This window comes from Sitophilus oryzae, unplaced genomic scaffold, assembly GCF_002938485.1.
Source record: "Sitophilus oryzae breed Bouriz unplaced genomic scaffold, Soryzae_2.0 scaffold_41_pilon_pilon, whole genome shotgun sequence".
In the NCBI taxonomy this organism is placed as follows: Eukaryota; Metazoa; Arthropoda; class Insecta; order Coleoptera; family Curculionidae; genus Sitophilus; species Sitophilus oryzae.
The window spans coordinates 779,238-795,947 of NW_022146996.1; the positions used below are offsets into that span (position 1 = coordinate 779,238).

General features: G+C 34.1%; 1 protein-coding gene across 1 annotated transcript in view; it reads right to left on the reverse strand.

Annotated features, from left to right (window-relative positions):
• Positions 1-16,710, reverse strand: part of LOC115885754 (protein enhancer of sevenless 2B) — a 30,991-nt gene that overhangs the window by 3,516 nt on the left and 10,765 nt on the right. Inside the window, exons 2-5 of the mRNA XM_030904764.1 lie at positions 9,750-9,847; positions 9,567-9,686; positions 9,313-9,478; positions 9,173-9,257 (exon numbers count right to left, since the gene is read on the reverse strand). Of these exons, the coding sequence (XP_030760624.1) occupies positions 9,173-9,257; positions 9,313-9,478; positions 9,567-9,686; positions 9,750-9,847 (469 nt within the window). The remainder of the gene's footprint in view (positions 1-9,172; positions 9,258-9,312; positions 9,479-9,566; positions 9,687-9,749; positions 9,848-16,710) is intronic.

A 16,710-nucleotide genomic window follows, 5' to 3' on the forward strand; every position in this document is an offset into this window, starting at 1 on the left:
GAAAAATTAATAATATCGTTATCGCATCGACGCAATTCTATACACGCTGAAACTTGTATCAGCATCACCGACTCGGCATCGTGGCTCGCCGACCAAAATGGGATTCCAGACTCGGCATCGCTGCAATTTGCAACTGATGCCAAATACGTGATTCATTACTACACAAACTGCTACTTGCATCATGAAACATAACTCGGCATCGTGGCTCGCCGACCAAAATGGGATTCCAGACTCGGCATCGCTGCAATTTGCAACTGATGCCAAATACGTGATTCATTACTACACAAACTGCTACTTGCATCATGAAACATAAGAGTCGATGCATGCAAGGTACCGGGTATTGCATCGTCGGACGGGACATAGGAAATCCCATGTAAATTTTAATGGGGTCAATTATTGACTTCCCTAATTATTTTAGAGAATAATTCTTATTTAGGTTTATTGAAGAGCACTAAAACCCACATTCAAAAAAATAACTTTAGGTATTTTTGATTAGCTCGTTTACGAGTTATCGCCGATTTCTTTTTAAATATTTCTCCTTTCTTATGGCCCTGTATTTAGTTATGAGCACCAGTCAAGGTAAAAGATAACTGTCAAATGAAGTTGTCATTTCAGAAATTTACCTACTTAGTGCTTTATTATTATTGAAAACTCATTCCTACATCGAAAATCTTAAAGATATATTTATAAATACAAATTAATATGAATTAAAGTAAAATAAAGTAATCAATTACAAGGTTAATTATAGTATTATTACAATATTCAATAACTTATTAATTTAGGTACTATTAAATTATTAGAACTTTAGGATTTAAGAAGATGTTCAGATATTCCCCCATCGACTGCTAGACAATTACCCAGGCGATCATAAAATTCTCTTCTTACATTCGCTAGTTGGTAAACTGAAATTCTATTGCATTCGGCAGAAATAGCATTTTTTAACTCGTCTAGATTTGGGTATTTTTATCCTTGTATATCCTGTTTTTAAATGGCCCCGGAGATCAAGAAAGAAATCATTTGGCGAAATATCAGGAGACCTTGCTGGCCAACTTACTGTATGATTTAGGCCAATAACGTTTCCGTTAAACCTATTGTCTAAATATTCCCGAACAGCCAGGGTACTATGTGCCGGGCAGCCATCCATTTGGTACCAAACTTCCTGATTTTCCCTAGCGGCATCATGTAAAGCAGGTGAAATATGATTTTCGAGTAGTTCTAAATAATATTCTGCATTTAAATTTCGCGTAAGAAATAATGGCCCGATAATATTGTGTCCGAATATCCCTGCCCAAACATTTACTTTCTGTGGATATTGCGTCCTTGTTTCAACAAACCTGTGTTGGTTTTCTAATGTTTCAATATCGATAATTTTGAACATTGGGTTCATTATTTAAGGTAAACGTGCATTCGTCAGTGAAACATATGTTTTTTAAAAATTCTCTTGGAGCTTTTCATATTTGAAGGAATAGTATTTATGTAGTTTCAAAATTCGAAACGCTGTAGTGTGATCTATTCCTATTTCATCCTCAAGTTTCCTTGTGCTGATCTTTCCATCGTTCTCTTCCACGCACAATAAAACTTCCAAGTCGGTATCATTTCTTGGGGTCCGGTGAACTCTCTTGACACATGATTTTTGCATTTTTCTTTTTTTTTATCAAAAAGTAACCATTTTTAGTAGTAGTTTTAAATAAAAATAAATGGAGATTACGCACAGAATTTTAAAATATTTTAATTTAATTTTAGTAGTTTTTGACACATATTTGACGTTATGGAGAATTTTAACACTTGATTTAACAGGACAGCGACAAAAGGGAAAGCAATGTTGCCAGTTCCACTGAATTCTCTTTTTCTGTTTTTTATTTTAATTTTGAAAAAATAGCAATTTTTAGTAATAAAAATGCGTTGGTAATGTGTGAAAGGGAAAACTAAAAAAAACAACAAAAGAGTGAAACAAAAGCAACCAAAACACGGGGTTTTTTAAACCAAAATATCAATCAAACAGATAAAAAGGAAAAAAACAGCCAAACCAACCCGATCAAACCCTAACCAACCCATACAAAACCAACCAATACAAAACCAAACCAAACCAAACCAACTCAACCCGAGCCAAACACAAACCAAAGAAATGAAAACACGCTTACAGCGAGTTTTCTTTGCTTTGGTGGGTTACAGCTTACTGCGTGTTTTTATTGCTAGAACCAATTTGATAAACTAAAATAATTTAATTCGTATTAAAAAAAACATTTTAAAACCTATGACGTCATTTTTTCCCTAAAAAAAAAGATGCATGAAATTCCGGATAATTAATAGCTCATCTGACAACCATGTATCAATTCGCAATATTTGTCAAAACTCGACCTTCACTACTGACAGCGTAAACATAGAAACGGATATAAACAAGTCCGCGCCTCTTTCATTATCGGTTTTGAAATTTGTCCAGGAATTTGCTATAAAAATAAAATAACAACATTTTTAAGAACGTTTTTTTATGTAAAACGTGTTTTTCCGCATCAGATTTTAGTCAAAGAATCCAAGAAGTTCATTTTAAGGTGACATAAACTTCATTTTCTAAGGAAAATCGTGTGTCAGGATAGTTCACCGAGGCCCAATTCTTGCATCTTCTCTTTGTTCCTGCCTTGCTTCACATCTGCAGTTATTTATTAGGGTACTTTGGTCTCAAATCTCTGCATATTCCTTGCGATTGTAGATTTTCCAGGTATCGGTCTATTCGGATACAGAGCAGCAAACATGTACGACACCTTTTGATAACTATTTCCTTGAAAATACCATTTAATCATCAATACTTTTTCTTCGGTAGTGTAATTCATGGCTAATATTTTCGATGTAGGTATGAGTTTTTAATAATAATAAAGCACTAAATAGATAAATTTTTGAAATAACAACTTCATTTGACTGTTATCTTTTACCTTGACTGGTGCTCATAAGTAAATACAGGGCCATAAGAATATATATTTAATGGTAACTGTGTAGTAAACTTTTATTCCTGAAGCTATGCCTAATATAAAGGGGTATCAACTTTATGCTATATTTTTTTAATTATATACGTTGTAAAAATGACCTAAAATTGCTTCTTTTTTGTTTTTTGCTATTGACGAATCGTTTATTTAATTAATAGTTGTGAAAAGAAAAATACGGTAATCGCAAAACAATTTCCGATGCACGTTATCAATCATATCAAAATTGACACTAAACCCTATAAAACTGATAAAATGAAATTTTGTCAAAAATGTTTAAATTTGTTGTATAATTTAAGATACCGAGCAGCTCTTCGTTTACTTTACAGAGCCAATGATTGTAACAGATATTTTATATACCGGATGCGTCTCAAAAGTGGGTCACCCCTATAACTTCTTTATTTTTTCAGATAAAAAGCTAGATTTGGTATGTTAGTATATGACATAAATTAAGATTAATTGACGTATTCAATTGTTTTTGGTCACTTCCTGTTTCACCGGAAATGACTACAACTTTTGACTTTTAAATGGCAACCTCTGTATTTTTTTACTTCATTCGATAGAAAATAACACTCTGAATAGAATAATATATCATATGTCAACTTTTGACATTTTCTGAATGGTTTATTTGAAATTATAACTTGCGGTTCGTAAGGAAAATTTGACTCGAAATACCAAGTGTGTGGTATCAAATTATTCGTAAAAAATGCTTCTTGCACTCTAGATTGAATTTTAAAACCGAATAAAGTAACAAAATACCGAAGGTGCCATTTGATAACCGAAAGTTGTAGTCATTTCCTGTGAAACCGGAAGTGACCTAAAACAACTGAATGCGGCAATCAATCCTAATTTATGTCATATACTAACATACCAAATCTCGTTTTTTTTTATTTGAAAAAATAAAAAATTTATAGGGGTGAGTCACTTTTGAGATGCACCCGGTATAGATTAAAGCTGCATACATTAGTTTAAAGCGATTTTTATTATCGCCATGTTGGTCACATTGCACTGCGATCAGCAACGTTGTAGCACGGCAGGCTAACTCTGCCCAGATTCCATTGTTTAAAATTTCTATAAAATTTGACCTTGAAAACACCATTATGGGTGCTCAGTCAGGGTCGGATTAAAACGCATCAAAAAATTTCCCAGAAAATAAACTATTAATAGACAGGGTCGTATTAAAAAAAATACTGTAATTGACTGAAACTGAATTTTATTTACACAACACTTTTATCTAAACAAATGAATCGTAAACCGCGCATACTCCTCGAAAAGTAAAAATGATAAAATTAATTAACCATTTAACTGTAGAGAATAGACAATTAAAACTAAAAACAATGCCAGGAGTTACAAACAAGAATTAAAAAAATACCCAATGAAATATCTGTTGAACAATATAAAGAGGCTACGTACAAATTATGTCCATCAATGGACGTAGCAAATTTTGTTAATATTCAAATTTCGCTAATTAGCAAATCAGCTAAAGGAAGAAACTGATGAATTTAAATATAAATGTCTGGAGATATACTTTTCCCGGCCAAAAATATACAAGACGCTCTTGACAAATCTATTTTGCCTTCCACAGAGATAGTAAGAAAATGAATATATGACAGCGATATCAAACCTGGCTTAGAAAATCTTAGTGTATTTGAGACTCTAAAAAGCAAAGTTGAAAGTTTCGATGAACCGGATGAACTTAATCGATATCGTGTTCTACGTATTGATGATATGAATATCAAGTTCAACTTATTTTATAATAGCGATCGTGATAAGTGATAATATTGTGAGTTTTGAGGACCAGGAGAAGGGGAACAGAGAGTTTAAACCAGCTCGGGTGTCTAATGTTGTTATGGTAAGTGGTATCTTTACCAATTAGCAGCAATCCCTAGCTTATTTTTTTTATCACGCTACTTGCACAGGTAAACATTTGAAGGAAATTGTATTTGACGCAATTATTAAACTTAAAAATTGGTATGAACAATATTTTATTAATAAGTGATATAATATACCGTATGATCGAAAAAAAATGGCGTCCAGTTGGCTGGGAAATGACGATCGATGACATTTCCCATATAAAATGACAGCGATCTTCATTTCCCAGCCAACTGGACGCCGTTTTTTCTCGATCATACGGTATAATACACTACCAAACCACTATTATATTAAAAATGTTCAGAAAAACAAAAATAAACCTACAAAAACAAAATATAACATTCAAGTAACGAAAATAAAACTAAAAAAAACAAAATATATCACTCAAGAAAAGAATGAAATAAATTAAGCTGCACGCTACTGACTCAAAGCTGCCGTAACTGTATGTTGTCGATAACAAAAACTACGACTGACTACCACACTGGTTAATTTCTGTTGCTGGCACCCATAATGGCGGCGTGCGCAAGGATATGCGCGTAGCGTTCCCGCCAAAGCGAGTCGGCCTGCCGTGTGATTTATATGCCGTGGTTGTAGTTTATTATTTGACAATTACCATAATGTCAGTCATTATTTTGTATAATATCGTGTTGTTGAATCTTTGGGAGTAATTCTCAATAATAATACTTCGATTTTCTTAGTCTTTTTTTAAAAATTGTACTGTTAAGCACAAATAATTCTTTTAATAACTAAATTTTCGAGTTTTTGTATAGCATTTCTTGAAATTGTTTGTTGAAAATATGCCGAAGCATTTAAACAGTCGAAGAGCTTGTAGCTTTCCTGATAAACTATTTTGAACGAGAACGTGACAATAAAGTTCCTTTAATGCCCTTGACTGCAGTCAGAGAAATAAGTTTGATTGGCAAGCACATTATACCATTTTGAAAGATTTCTACTTATTTAAATTTGTAGCAAGTAGCTGCTGCCTTAAATTTAAATATTTCTATTGTAAGTGTTTGTGACTACTGCCATAAATTAATTACTAAAATAATAATTAGTAAATTAAAAATAAAACGTAAAAATCTTTAAAAAATTATATAATAAATATATTGTTGTCCAATTTTTGCATTAAGATTCAGCTTGAATAAATCCATCACAGTCTGGCAGCGCTGTCACCATCGCTTGTCACTCAAAGTTGATCACGTGCATCGGAAATTGTATTGCGATTACTTTATTTCTTAATTAGTTACGAAACGGAACATATTTCAAAACGTAATTTATGCAAAAATTGTATAAGACTTTTTTGAAAAGGCGTTAAAGTAAAAGTTATTTGGAAAAATCTACCTTTAAATTAGTAAAATTTATAATACGGCACAGAGAAAGCTACAATTAAAATACCAGCAAAAATGTGATTTTGTCATTGTCAAATTATGAATTAAAAATTTTACTAATTTGAAGGTAGATTTTCCCAAATAACTTTTAAATGCCGTTTTCAAATGAAACGGACTTCTAGACAAAAGTACAACTTTAACGCCTCTTCAAAAGTCTTATACAATTTTTGCATAAAATTAATATAGGGAGATAATATTTGACCTTTTCAAAATTTATATGAGATTTAATATGTCCCATGTTCCGATGCACCACACGGTATACTAATTACTGGGAACAATACAATAATCATAATTTTTGTAATGTGTTAATTACCTTTGAATAGGAAGACTAAGGAAGGAGCATATATCAAAAATCTTAGGTTCACCGCGATAGGCCTCAAATTTGGCCGACTTAAATTCCGGTTTATCAGTGCCGTTCTAATTTTATTTAAAAAATGTAAAACTATGATGTAGGGTAGACGTGGGGTAGACTCAATAATTTTTTTTATTTTACTTTGTGAATAAATGTTGGTAGTTATTAAAATTGTTATAAAAATATAAAATTCTAATAAAAATAGATAAGTTATAATAATTATAATAAGTATTTATTAACACAAACATCCGATACGCTACTGAACCAGGTAAGTCAAAGTGACGTATCTAAATTCTTTGACAAGTAGTAAATAAAAGCAAAAATGCAAGAAAAAATATATACTTAGTTAATTTAAGTGAATTTCATAAATGATCGGTTTACTGCACGTATGTATATTATATAGTCACTTACTAGCGAAAAGTTGTTCCATTATTTCACTCGATTTTTGCCGAGATCTACCGCACGCTACACAACCAACTATTTCAGTCTTTTTCGATAAATCGCGATAGTGTTACTGTTAATTTAAGTTCTGCCACAATTTCCATCTAGATTTACTACCTTTAAGACTCCGTAAAGACTGACAAATCAACAAAATTTCAAATCAAATTCAAATGTGTCAAATGAATCTGAAGAGGATCCCCACCCTAGAGTCCTTTTTCCGCCCACCATGCATGAATACATGGATAGCATTATGCTCTTTCCTTAGGGTACGAACATAGTGGAGGCAGGTTTCTGCTTTCCGGCAGCCAGCGCCGTCTCTGGGGACCTATTCTTGACCACATATCGCTCACATCTCGCATCTCCGAAAAAGCCATATAACAATACACGTGATGCATAACTTTGCGTATATGCCGTGTATTGTTATATGGCTTCTTCGGAGATGCGAGCAGGGTTCGGAAGAAGTTAATTAAGAGGAAATTTACCTGATTAACTAACCTAACCTAACCTAACCATATTCAAACGTCGCTCCCGCCGCGCCGGCGCCGCACATAGGGGTATTTGGTCTATAAACCTGGCCAAAAGTGAAATATTTTTATTTTCATTTTTTATCTTAACTGAATACAAATCTATAAATACTAAATGTAAGCGCGTTTATTAGCTTTTTTTAAGTCGTAAGTTGACTATCAAATAAATAATATATTTCAATTATAAGTATGAATTATCTTGAGTGTATTCTGAATATTTCTAAGATTATAAAATAGTGGAATTGTTTGTAGTGCTTTTTTGCAAATTGTTTATAATAACTGTCATCATGGATACAGAGCCAGCTGGCAAGTCCTGTTTTATGCCATATTTTTATTTTGAAACGTTTCCTTCTATTCTATTTCTTTATAATGTTTTATATTTAAAAAATCAGAGGCATTTTTATAAGGTGTAAGACTATTCGGCAATATTCCGCATGGAAATTAGTATCCGTTCAATGCTTAAAGTCTCCAGCTTTGGAATATGTACAAAAATCTTGCCAATATTTGCCACTGCCAAAAAAAACATTGATTTAAATAGATTCTTAAGGAAAAGAGTTTCCCTATAACACCCATCCTCGCTCAAATATCGTCTATAGTATACAAATTACTTTCTTGTTCTAGCATCCTCATCCAATTGCTTGGTTTTGCACAGAATGGCCCTATTTGATCGGTGGAAAGGGTTTCAGAGTAGAGGAAAAAATATTGTGTAGGAAAAACAAAATGGGGTTCCATATTAGCAACCTCTCCTCTAATTAATAATTAATATTACTAGCAAAAGCAAAAAATCATAAAACAAAATTTTGGCCAACTTTTAGTTCTTATTACCCTCTGTGCGCCGTCGGCGCGTGCAAAAGCAGAAATAAATAAATTTTCGTTCCGGTAAAAGCGAGAACGCCGATGAACGCTGGTTGACGGTGCCTGCCTGCCATCTGCCTGCTTTCACTGTGAACTAGCCGATTTGATAACACGCTTTAATTTTTCAAGGTTATAAGCGCGAGGCGGCGCGGCGCGGCGCTACGATGTACCCATATACAGGGTGTCCCAGAAATAAGTGCAAGTATTTTAACTTAACTGGTAGTATAGTTCAACCCCAGAAACATGCCTATGAGGTTTTTTTCTAAATAATTTTTTTTTGAAAATTCCGAATTTTTTGAATTTTTTTTTGGAATTTTTTTTAGTTTTTATTTAAAAAAAATAATTTCTTGATAATATGGCAACATAGGTAGTAGATTAAAGTTGCAAGAAAGAAAATCCAGAAAAGATCCAGTGAAAGATCCAGTGACTCAAAATTTTAGCAAAAAATCATTTTTTTGGAAATTTTCAAAGTAAATAACTCCGTTATTTTGGACTTATTTGAAAAACGATAAAGAGAAAATATGTTTTTTTTTATCGAGATTTATCACCCTTTAAAATACTTGCACTTATTTCTGGGATACCTTGTTTAAACAATACACGTGATGCGTATAAGCAAAGTTGCGAACGATGTCAAGAATAGGTGCCCAGATTGGCGCTGACTACCAGTAAGCGGCAAACCTGCTTGCACTGTGTTCGCACACTTAGTCTTCTTATTCAAAGTTAATTACTAAAAAACAGGTTGGCAGTCAAAATAATAATTATTACCTGTAACGGTGATAACATCGCCTCTGTTAAATTCTAATTCTCCAACCTCTTGTGGCGTAAAATCGTACAATGCTTGTACTAAATACTGAAATATAACGAGTATAGAATCCGTTACATATATAAGTACTAATTGGTCTTACTTCTTCTACAACCATATCTCTCAGTTTTACGTCTTGCGACCTCGACACTGAAGACGTTCTATGGTATTCGACGAGTTCGTTCAGTGAATTAAATTTAACCACCCATAAAAAGAATTTTCCTTGGGCATCGCGCAGGACTTTAAAATGTTGCACACCATCTGCACATCTGGAATAGCAAAAATCAAATAACGGGAAAAATAAAGGCAACTTAACAAATGCCTTTAGGTATCAAAAAAAAATATTAATAAACCTACTTTACTGATAATGAAAAGTCTCCTGGACTAGACTCACTAATTCTTATCAAAAATGCTCCCTCGTGTTTATTTAACAGTAGTTTTTCCGCATCCGCTCTAGAAATTTTTCCGTAGTACCATCTGCGAAAGAAAATATAAAATATTTTAAATAAAGATAAGTATTTAGTTTTGAAACAAACTTACTCGTGGGGTTTCATTTCAATATAATTACTAGGAATTAATCCCTCGCGTCCATCTAACTCTGCTCTGTACCAGTTCATATCATCCTCCATATTCAATACCTGTAATAATAAATTAATGAATTAGTAATTTCTACTACTGGACATCAAAATAATAACAATAAATAATATGTGCCTCTTCTTACAGTGCCATACTCTATACAGAGCGTCGGCTACCTCTCGCATGTACTTGTGATGTGTGTCATTAGTGTTTCACAAGTACACGGGACCTACAGTTTATCGCCGAATCCGAACGGCACTATCTGAGAGGCTGTACAAGGCAAATATACTCAAGGTGGTTTGCCATTGCTTTCCTTGAGGTGGCGCATGGCGGCTCGCTGGTCGCTCTATTTAGATAAGTCAATATTTTTATTCAAATAAATAAAGCGACCGTACTGGCCGAGGATCGAACCCAGTACCATCCCATCTCTCGCATCGCAAATCAGCACACTACTGCTTGCACTACGGCCGGCCATATGTGCCTCACTAAATTAAAAAATAACAGAACATATTGTTTTAACAAAAACTATTTGGCCTTAAGTGTAATAATGATTCCAAACAGAAACGGGTTGATATTTAAGGATCTGTGATTCTAAAACTGTTTTTAAACACAGTTCGTAAAAAATATAGTTAAGACGAATTAGGGATCACTTTGATAAAATTCGTTTAAACAAAGAAAATATATTTATTTAAACATATAAACTTGGCCAAACCATATAAACTTGGACAAAAAGTTGTCAAACTGCTGAAAGTTATATTTTTATTACGTTATGAATAACTACAATATCGAAAACAATGCTAAACAATTTTTATCTTAATTGGCAACGAAAATATTTTTTCTAATAATGTATGTGTTCTCCGCGGTTTCTACGCACTTTTGCACACCGACTTGTCATAGACTGAATGAGACTCCGAATAATCTCTTGAGGAAAAGCGTTCCACTCCTCTCGAAGATTTTCTCTCAAGTTTGAAGATCTGGTGCTTGTGGACGACTTTGTAGTCTCTTTAGTAGGTCCCAAAGGTTTGAGATCAGGGCTATTAGCAGGCCAATCAATAATTGTGATATTGGACTCATCAAAGTATCGAGTAACTACTCTTCCAATATGAGGCCTGGCATTATCCTGTTGTAAGATTAATTCTGGACCATGCTGAGCAGCAAATAGAATAACATATGGTTCAAGAATCTCATCTTTGTATCGTTCAGCATTAATTATGCCATCTAGAAAGACATGCACGTCCGTACGCCCATTTACTCACCATACCATGACGGAACCTCCACCAAAATGAATTGCTTCTCTGACTGTTATGTCCAGATACCGTTCATTCGGTCTTCTGTATACTCTCCGCCGAGTATCATTATAACTTAGTCGAAAACGGGACTCGTCCGTAAAAAGATCGTGCCTCCACTGATCCACGACCCAGTAAAGATGTTTTTGAGCAAATATCCTTCGTGTCCTACGATGATTAGCAGTTAAATGCGGCAGAACAGCTGCTCGCCTTGATCAAATGTTAACTTCATGCAGCCTATTTCTTATAGTCTGAGTTGAAATTCGAGTTCCTGTGGCGATCGTAAGAAGATTTTGTAGATTTATGCGGTAAGTGTTCTTTCGCAAAGAGCGGCTTGAACAAGATACCGATCTTATCTTCCCGCCTCGTTGTCCGCCTTACTCGTTGAGGATATGGTCTACGGACCACAAAACCATATTCTCTGTGTCAATTCCATAGTCTGGAAATGACCGATTGTGTAACATGAAAAAGCTTCGACACGTATCGTTGCGACTGATGCGACCCTCCTACAATAAAGCTGTGGCTCTGCAGTGGGATTCTTTAAGCTCCGTAGCAAGAAATTTCCTGTCTAGCCTATGCTATTTGTATACGATTGATGAGTCACTAGAAGGAAATATGTTTACAGAATCGGGCCTCTGATGACTTCTTCAATATTTAAACGCCTTCTAACACCGTTTGGTCTTCCCAAAACATCAAAATTTGCCATATTTAACACCAATTTTGACAATCACGAAGGCAAAATCACAGTAAATAAGAAACTGATTTTATGGAATTTATGCGTCTTCGAGTGCGTCTTTATTGTTATTTTTTTTATGACGGGAACGGAGTTCGTTTTTGTATCAATTTATGCATGAAAAAATTGTTCAGATATGCTCCTGTAAATATACGGAGATCGGTCTATAAACATAGTAAATACAGATACACATACTAGGGCTGGCATTTCTGGTTTTGGATACCGATTTTCGTGTGTACGAAGAGTACGGTCAATACGCTTAGCAAAATAAGATGTACTGAATAAAGACAGAAAGCAAGTATTTTCCCAAGCGCATGGAATGTAACGTCAGATTAAATTGTTATGTAATAAATAGTTTGTATTTTTGCTCTGTCCGACTTACTAGATTGCCATAGCGATTCACTCCTATACATGTAAACGACCCAAGGTTTCGCTTGCCAGCAGGGTATATCGGGTGCGTCTCAAAAGTGGCTCACCCCTATAACTTTTTTATTTTTTCAGATAAAAAGTTGAGATTTGGTATGACATAAATTAGGATTTGAGTGTATGACATAAATTAGGATTGATTGACGTATTCTATTGTTTTCAGTCACTTATTCCTGCTTCACCGGAAATGATTAAAACTTTTAATTTTCAAATGGCACCCCCGGTATTTTTTTACTCTATTCGAAAGAAAGTAACACTCTGAATAGAATGACATATCATATGTCAACTTTTGACATTTTCGCATATGGTGTATTTGAAATTATAACTTGCGGTTCGTAACGAAAATTTGACTCAAAATACCAAGTGTGTGGTATCAAATTATTCGTAAAAAAATGCTTTTTCCAAATATGCGAATGAGCCACCCTCGTTCCATTTGAAAAAATTCAGATATGATTAAAAATACGATTTGAGCATTTTCTAACTGGCCAGGACAAGACACTAAAAACATTAGACGATCAAATATATTTTTCCAAGGCTCCTTGATTAAGAATTAGTGTTTTTAACATAGCCATGGCACTCTAGATTGAATTTTAAAATACGATTTTTTATTAAGCGAGAATGTCAAAATTTGACATATGATATGTCATTCATAGATAAATCAAACAAGTTTAGATTGGAAAGTGCCCATAAGGACAATGTAAACACTATTTAGCGCGCAATTTTTGTCGCGACCCAAAACTTTTGAAAATTTCGGAGCGATTCGGCTTTTTCCGGAATTATATCGCCAAATATTGTTTATTCAAATTTATTATTATTTCCGTTTAATTTTATAAACAAAATACAGTGTGTTGCATACAAGAAACTTTATTTTATATAAAAACGCATGTATGAAATACCTATGAAACATTGGAACCGACGTTATGCCACGATCCACGATGGTTTTTGCAGTTCACAGCACAGCTTTTTAAGTTTTTAATGCCACTTTTTCACAATTATCACAATTATATATATATTATTATTATTGGAGTAAATAAAACTTGAATTAAACTCACAAGATAACAATAATTACTTTGAAAATGGACGCTGTTCTTTTCGGAATTTCTTTAATGAGAGCGGTTTAGATTTTGAAAGATTATTATGATTTTTGAAGATTCTGACTTTGACAAGAGAAAATTATTTCTGTTTTTGTTTGCCGTTGTTCTTAGCGACCGTTATAGCAGCGCCAGACAGCGTATAACGGTCGCGACCTAAAATTTTTACGGGCTTTCCAATCTAAACTTGTTGCATTTATCTATGATGTCATTCTATTCAGAATGTCATTTTCTATCGAATAAAGTAAAAAAATACCCAGGGTGCCATTTAAAAATCAAAAGTTGTAGTTATTTCCGGTGAAACAGGAAGTGACCAAAAACAGTTGAATACGTCAATGAATTCCAATTTATGTCATATACTAACATACCAAATCTCGTTTTTTTATCTGAAGAAATAAAAAAGTTATAGGGGTGAGCCACTTTTGAGACGCACCCGGTATATTATCCTTAATTCGTTTTGATTAGTTTAGTTGTTATAATAATAATATAATAGCTCCCGTATATAGCGTTTGACGTCTTGGAAGTAGCAAGGTACAGCTTGCCATACTAGAGCCGTTCGGTATACAAGGAAGGTAACGTGGCTAGCATTACGCTTCAACCGCCTATTATTACCTCAGGATTGTGAATCCAAAGTACTCATTTAAGGCTGAGTTGACCTAGGTACCCAAACTATTTTTAATAAAAATAGTCGGCTGATGAAATGCCGGGTGTGGGATTCGAACCCACTACCTTGAGATTGGTAGACGAGAAACTGTACCTCTACGCCACCGGGCACCTTAGTTTAGTTGTTACTTTCAAAAATAAGAGGTATGACCATAACAATGCACCGACAAAGATGACTCACGTTGTGTGCGTGCTCTAAATACATTGACTGAGCGTAGCAATGTTACATTAGCCTGGGTATCAGGGCACAGTGGTCACAGGGGTAACAAAAATGCAGATAAAATTGCCAAACAAGGCTCATCAGTGCCATTCATAGGCCCAGAACCCTTCTGATGCGCTGCAAAAGCAGTCATAAAAATGGCTACATAACAGTGGGTGGTCAACAAAACTCAAGAATGGTAGAGAAATTCACCGGGGCTGAGAAAGACCGGAAGAAATTCACCGGGGCTGAGACAAGCGAAAAAATCATTGTATAACATTTGTGGGCCAACTAACAGGGCATTGTAAGTTTAATAGGCATCTAAAGCTGTAGGTAGGGATTGACAGATGATGAAGCCATGTGCAGGTTTTTTTAATCTGAAGAAGAAATGACAGCACACATTTTATGTCCGTGCGACAGTCTAGCAATGGTGCGGTTCTTTGTACTAGGCCATTGACAAAGAGCTAGGAGGAGTGGAGAGATAGGAGTGAAGAATGTACACAATAGATCTGAAAAGGTCGCAGTGAAACAGGAATTTCAAAAAATCTAGTCTATCAGTGTTCCGACAAAGATGACACATGATGTGAAGTTTTGATCACCGCGCCAATAAATTTAACCTGTTAGACATTATTATTTTTTGTTTTATAATATACAACAGTGAATGTGTGGCTGGAATGGTTTAGAGCAATGACTAAAGAATCCAAAGACAAATAACACCCGAGAGCAAATTGTGACGATGTCACCAAACAGTGCCGTGGTACATATTTTTTTAACCTAGCTGTTTGAAGAGATATTTATATTTTTTGATAAATGTTGGTAGTATCATACTAATTAATTACAAACAAACAAAAGGTACAAAACTAGTATCGTCGTATAGCACACATCAAGTACATATAATATCAGAAAAATAATTATCGAATTCAGTAAGAAAACTAAGAAAACGCTAAAAAAGGCGGAGCGGACTGTTTATTTTCCTATGAAACGTAACTCCTGGCTCTTTCTTATCGCTGCCGCTGAAAGTTGAACAACTAATCACCATTGTAATAAAGTTTATACAAAGTTCACTACACACAAACTATTAAAAATCGCTAAAATTATCGCTGGTGACCAGATGATGACTCATTGTTTGTCATCAAAGGAATGGCGTCTAAGGTCACAAATTCTGCTGCAGCCCGTATATGGGCGTTACATGTCCTTATATTCTTTAGTCATTGGTTTAGAGAGTAACTGGTGCTGTTTTCAGAATTTTTAACAAGAATTTTAAGTAATTTTTTTAGATCTGAAAAGGTTACAGTGGAACAGGAACTTCAAAAAATCTAGTCTATAAGTGCGCAGACGAAGATGACACATGATGTGAAGTTTTGATCACCACAAGAAATTTAATCTGTGAGCCATTATTCCTTTTTGTTTTATAATATGCAACAGTGAATGTCTGGATTGGTTTAGAGAGAAACTGTTGCTGTTTTCAGTATTTTGATGACTTGGATAAACAAGAATCTGTGATGATTCATGATCATACATAAGCGTAAATAGCGGTACTTTTTTGTGCACGTCCTTGATAAGATTAGAGCATATTTCCTCCGATTCTAGCCTTGTTTTCCCTGCGTTTTAGTGCTGCTTGCGATTCAGCGCATCGCAGTGACATATGATGTGCTCTTCTGTTTGAGGATCTTTATGGCCAGTTTAGACTTTAAACATTTTTTGTCAAAGATTTTATTTAAAGGATATTTTCCTAGTATACCGGGTGCGTCTCAAAAATGGCCTAACCCCTATAACTTTTTTATTTTTTTCAGATAAAAAAAAACGAGATTTGGTATGTTTGTATATAACATAAATTAGGATTGATTAACGTATTCAATTGTTTTTGGCCACTTTCTGTTTCACCGGAAATAACTACAACTTTCGATTTTTAAATGACACCCTCGGTATGTTTTTACACTATTCGATAAAAAATGACAGTTTGAATAGTCAATTTTTGACATATGGTTTATTTGAAATTGTAACATGCGGTTCATAATGATAATTTGACTCGAAATGTCAAGTGTGTGGTACCAAATTATTCGTAAAAAAAAGTTTTTTCCAAATATGCTAATGAGTCACCCTTGTTCCATTTGAAAAAATTTAGATACTATGATTAAAAATACGATTTGGGCATCTTATAACGGGCCCGGACAAGTCACGAAAATCATTAGACGCTCAAATCTCTTTCCAAGGCTCCTTGATTAAAAATTAGTATTTTTAATACATCCTTAGCACTATAGATTGAAATTTAAAATACAATTTTTTAAGCTAAAATGTCAAAAGTTGACATATGATATGTCATTCTATTCAGAGTGTCATTTTCTATCGAATAAAGTAAAAATATACCGGGGGTGCCATTTAAAAATCAAAAGTAGTAGTAATTTCCGGTGAAACAAAGTGACCGAAAACAATTGAAGACGTCAATCAACCCTAATTTATGTCATAGCAACATACCATATCTCGTTTTTTTATCTGAAAAATTAAGAGATATTTTATGAAGAATTTA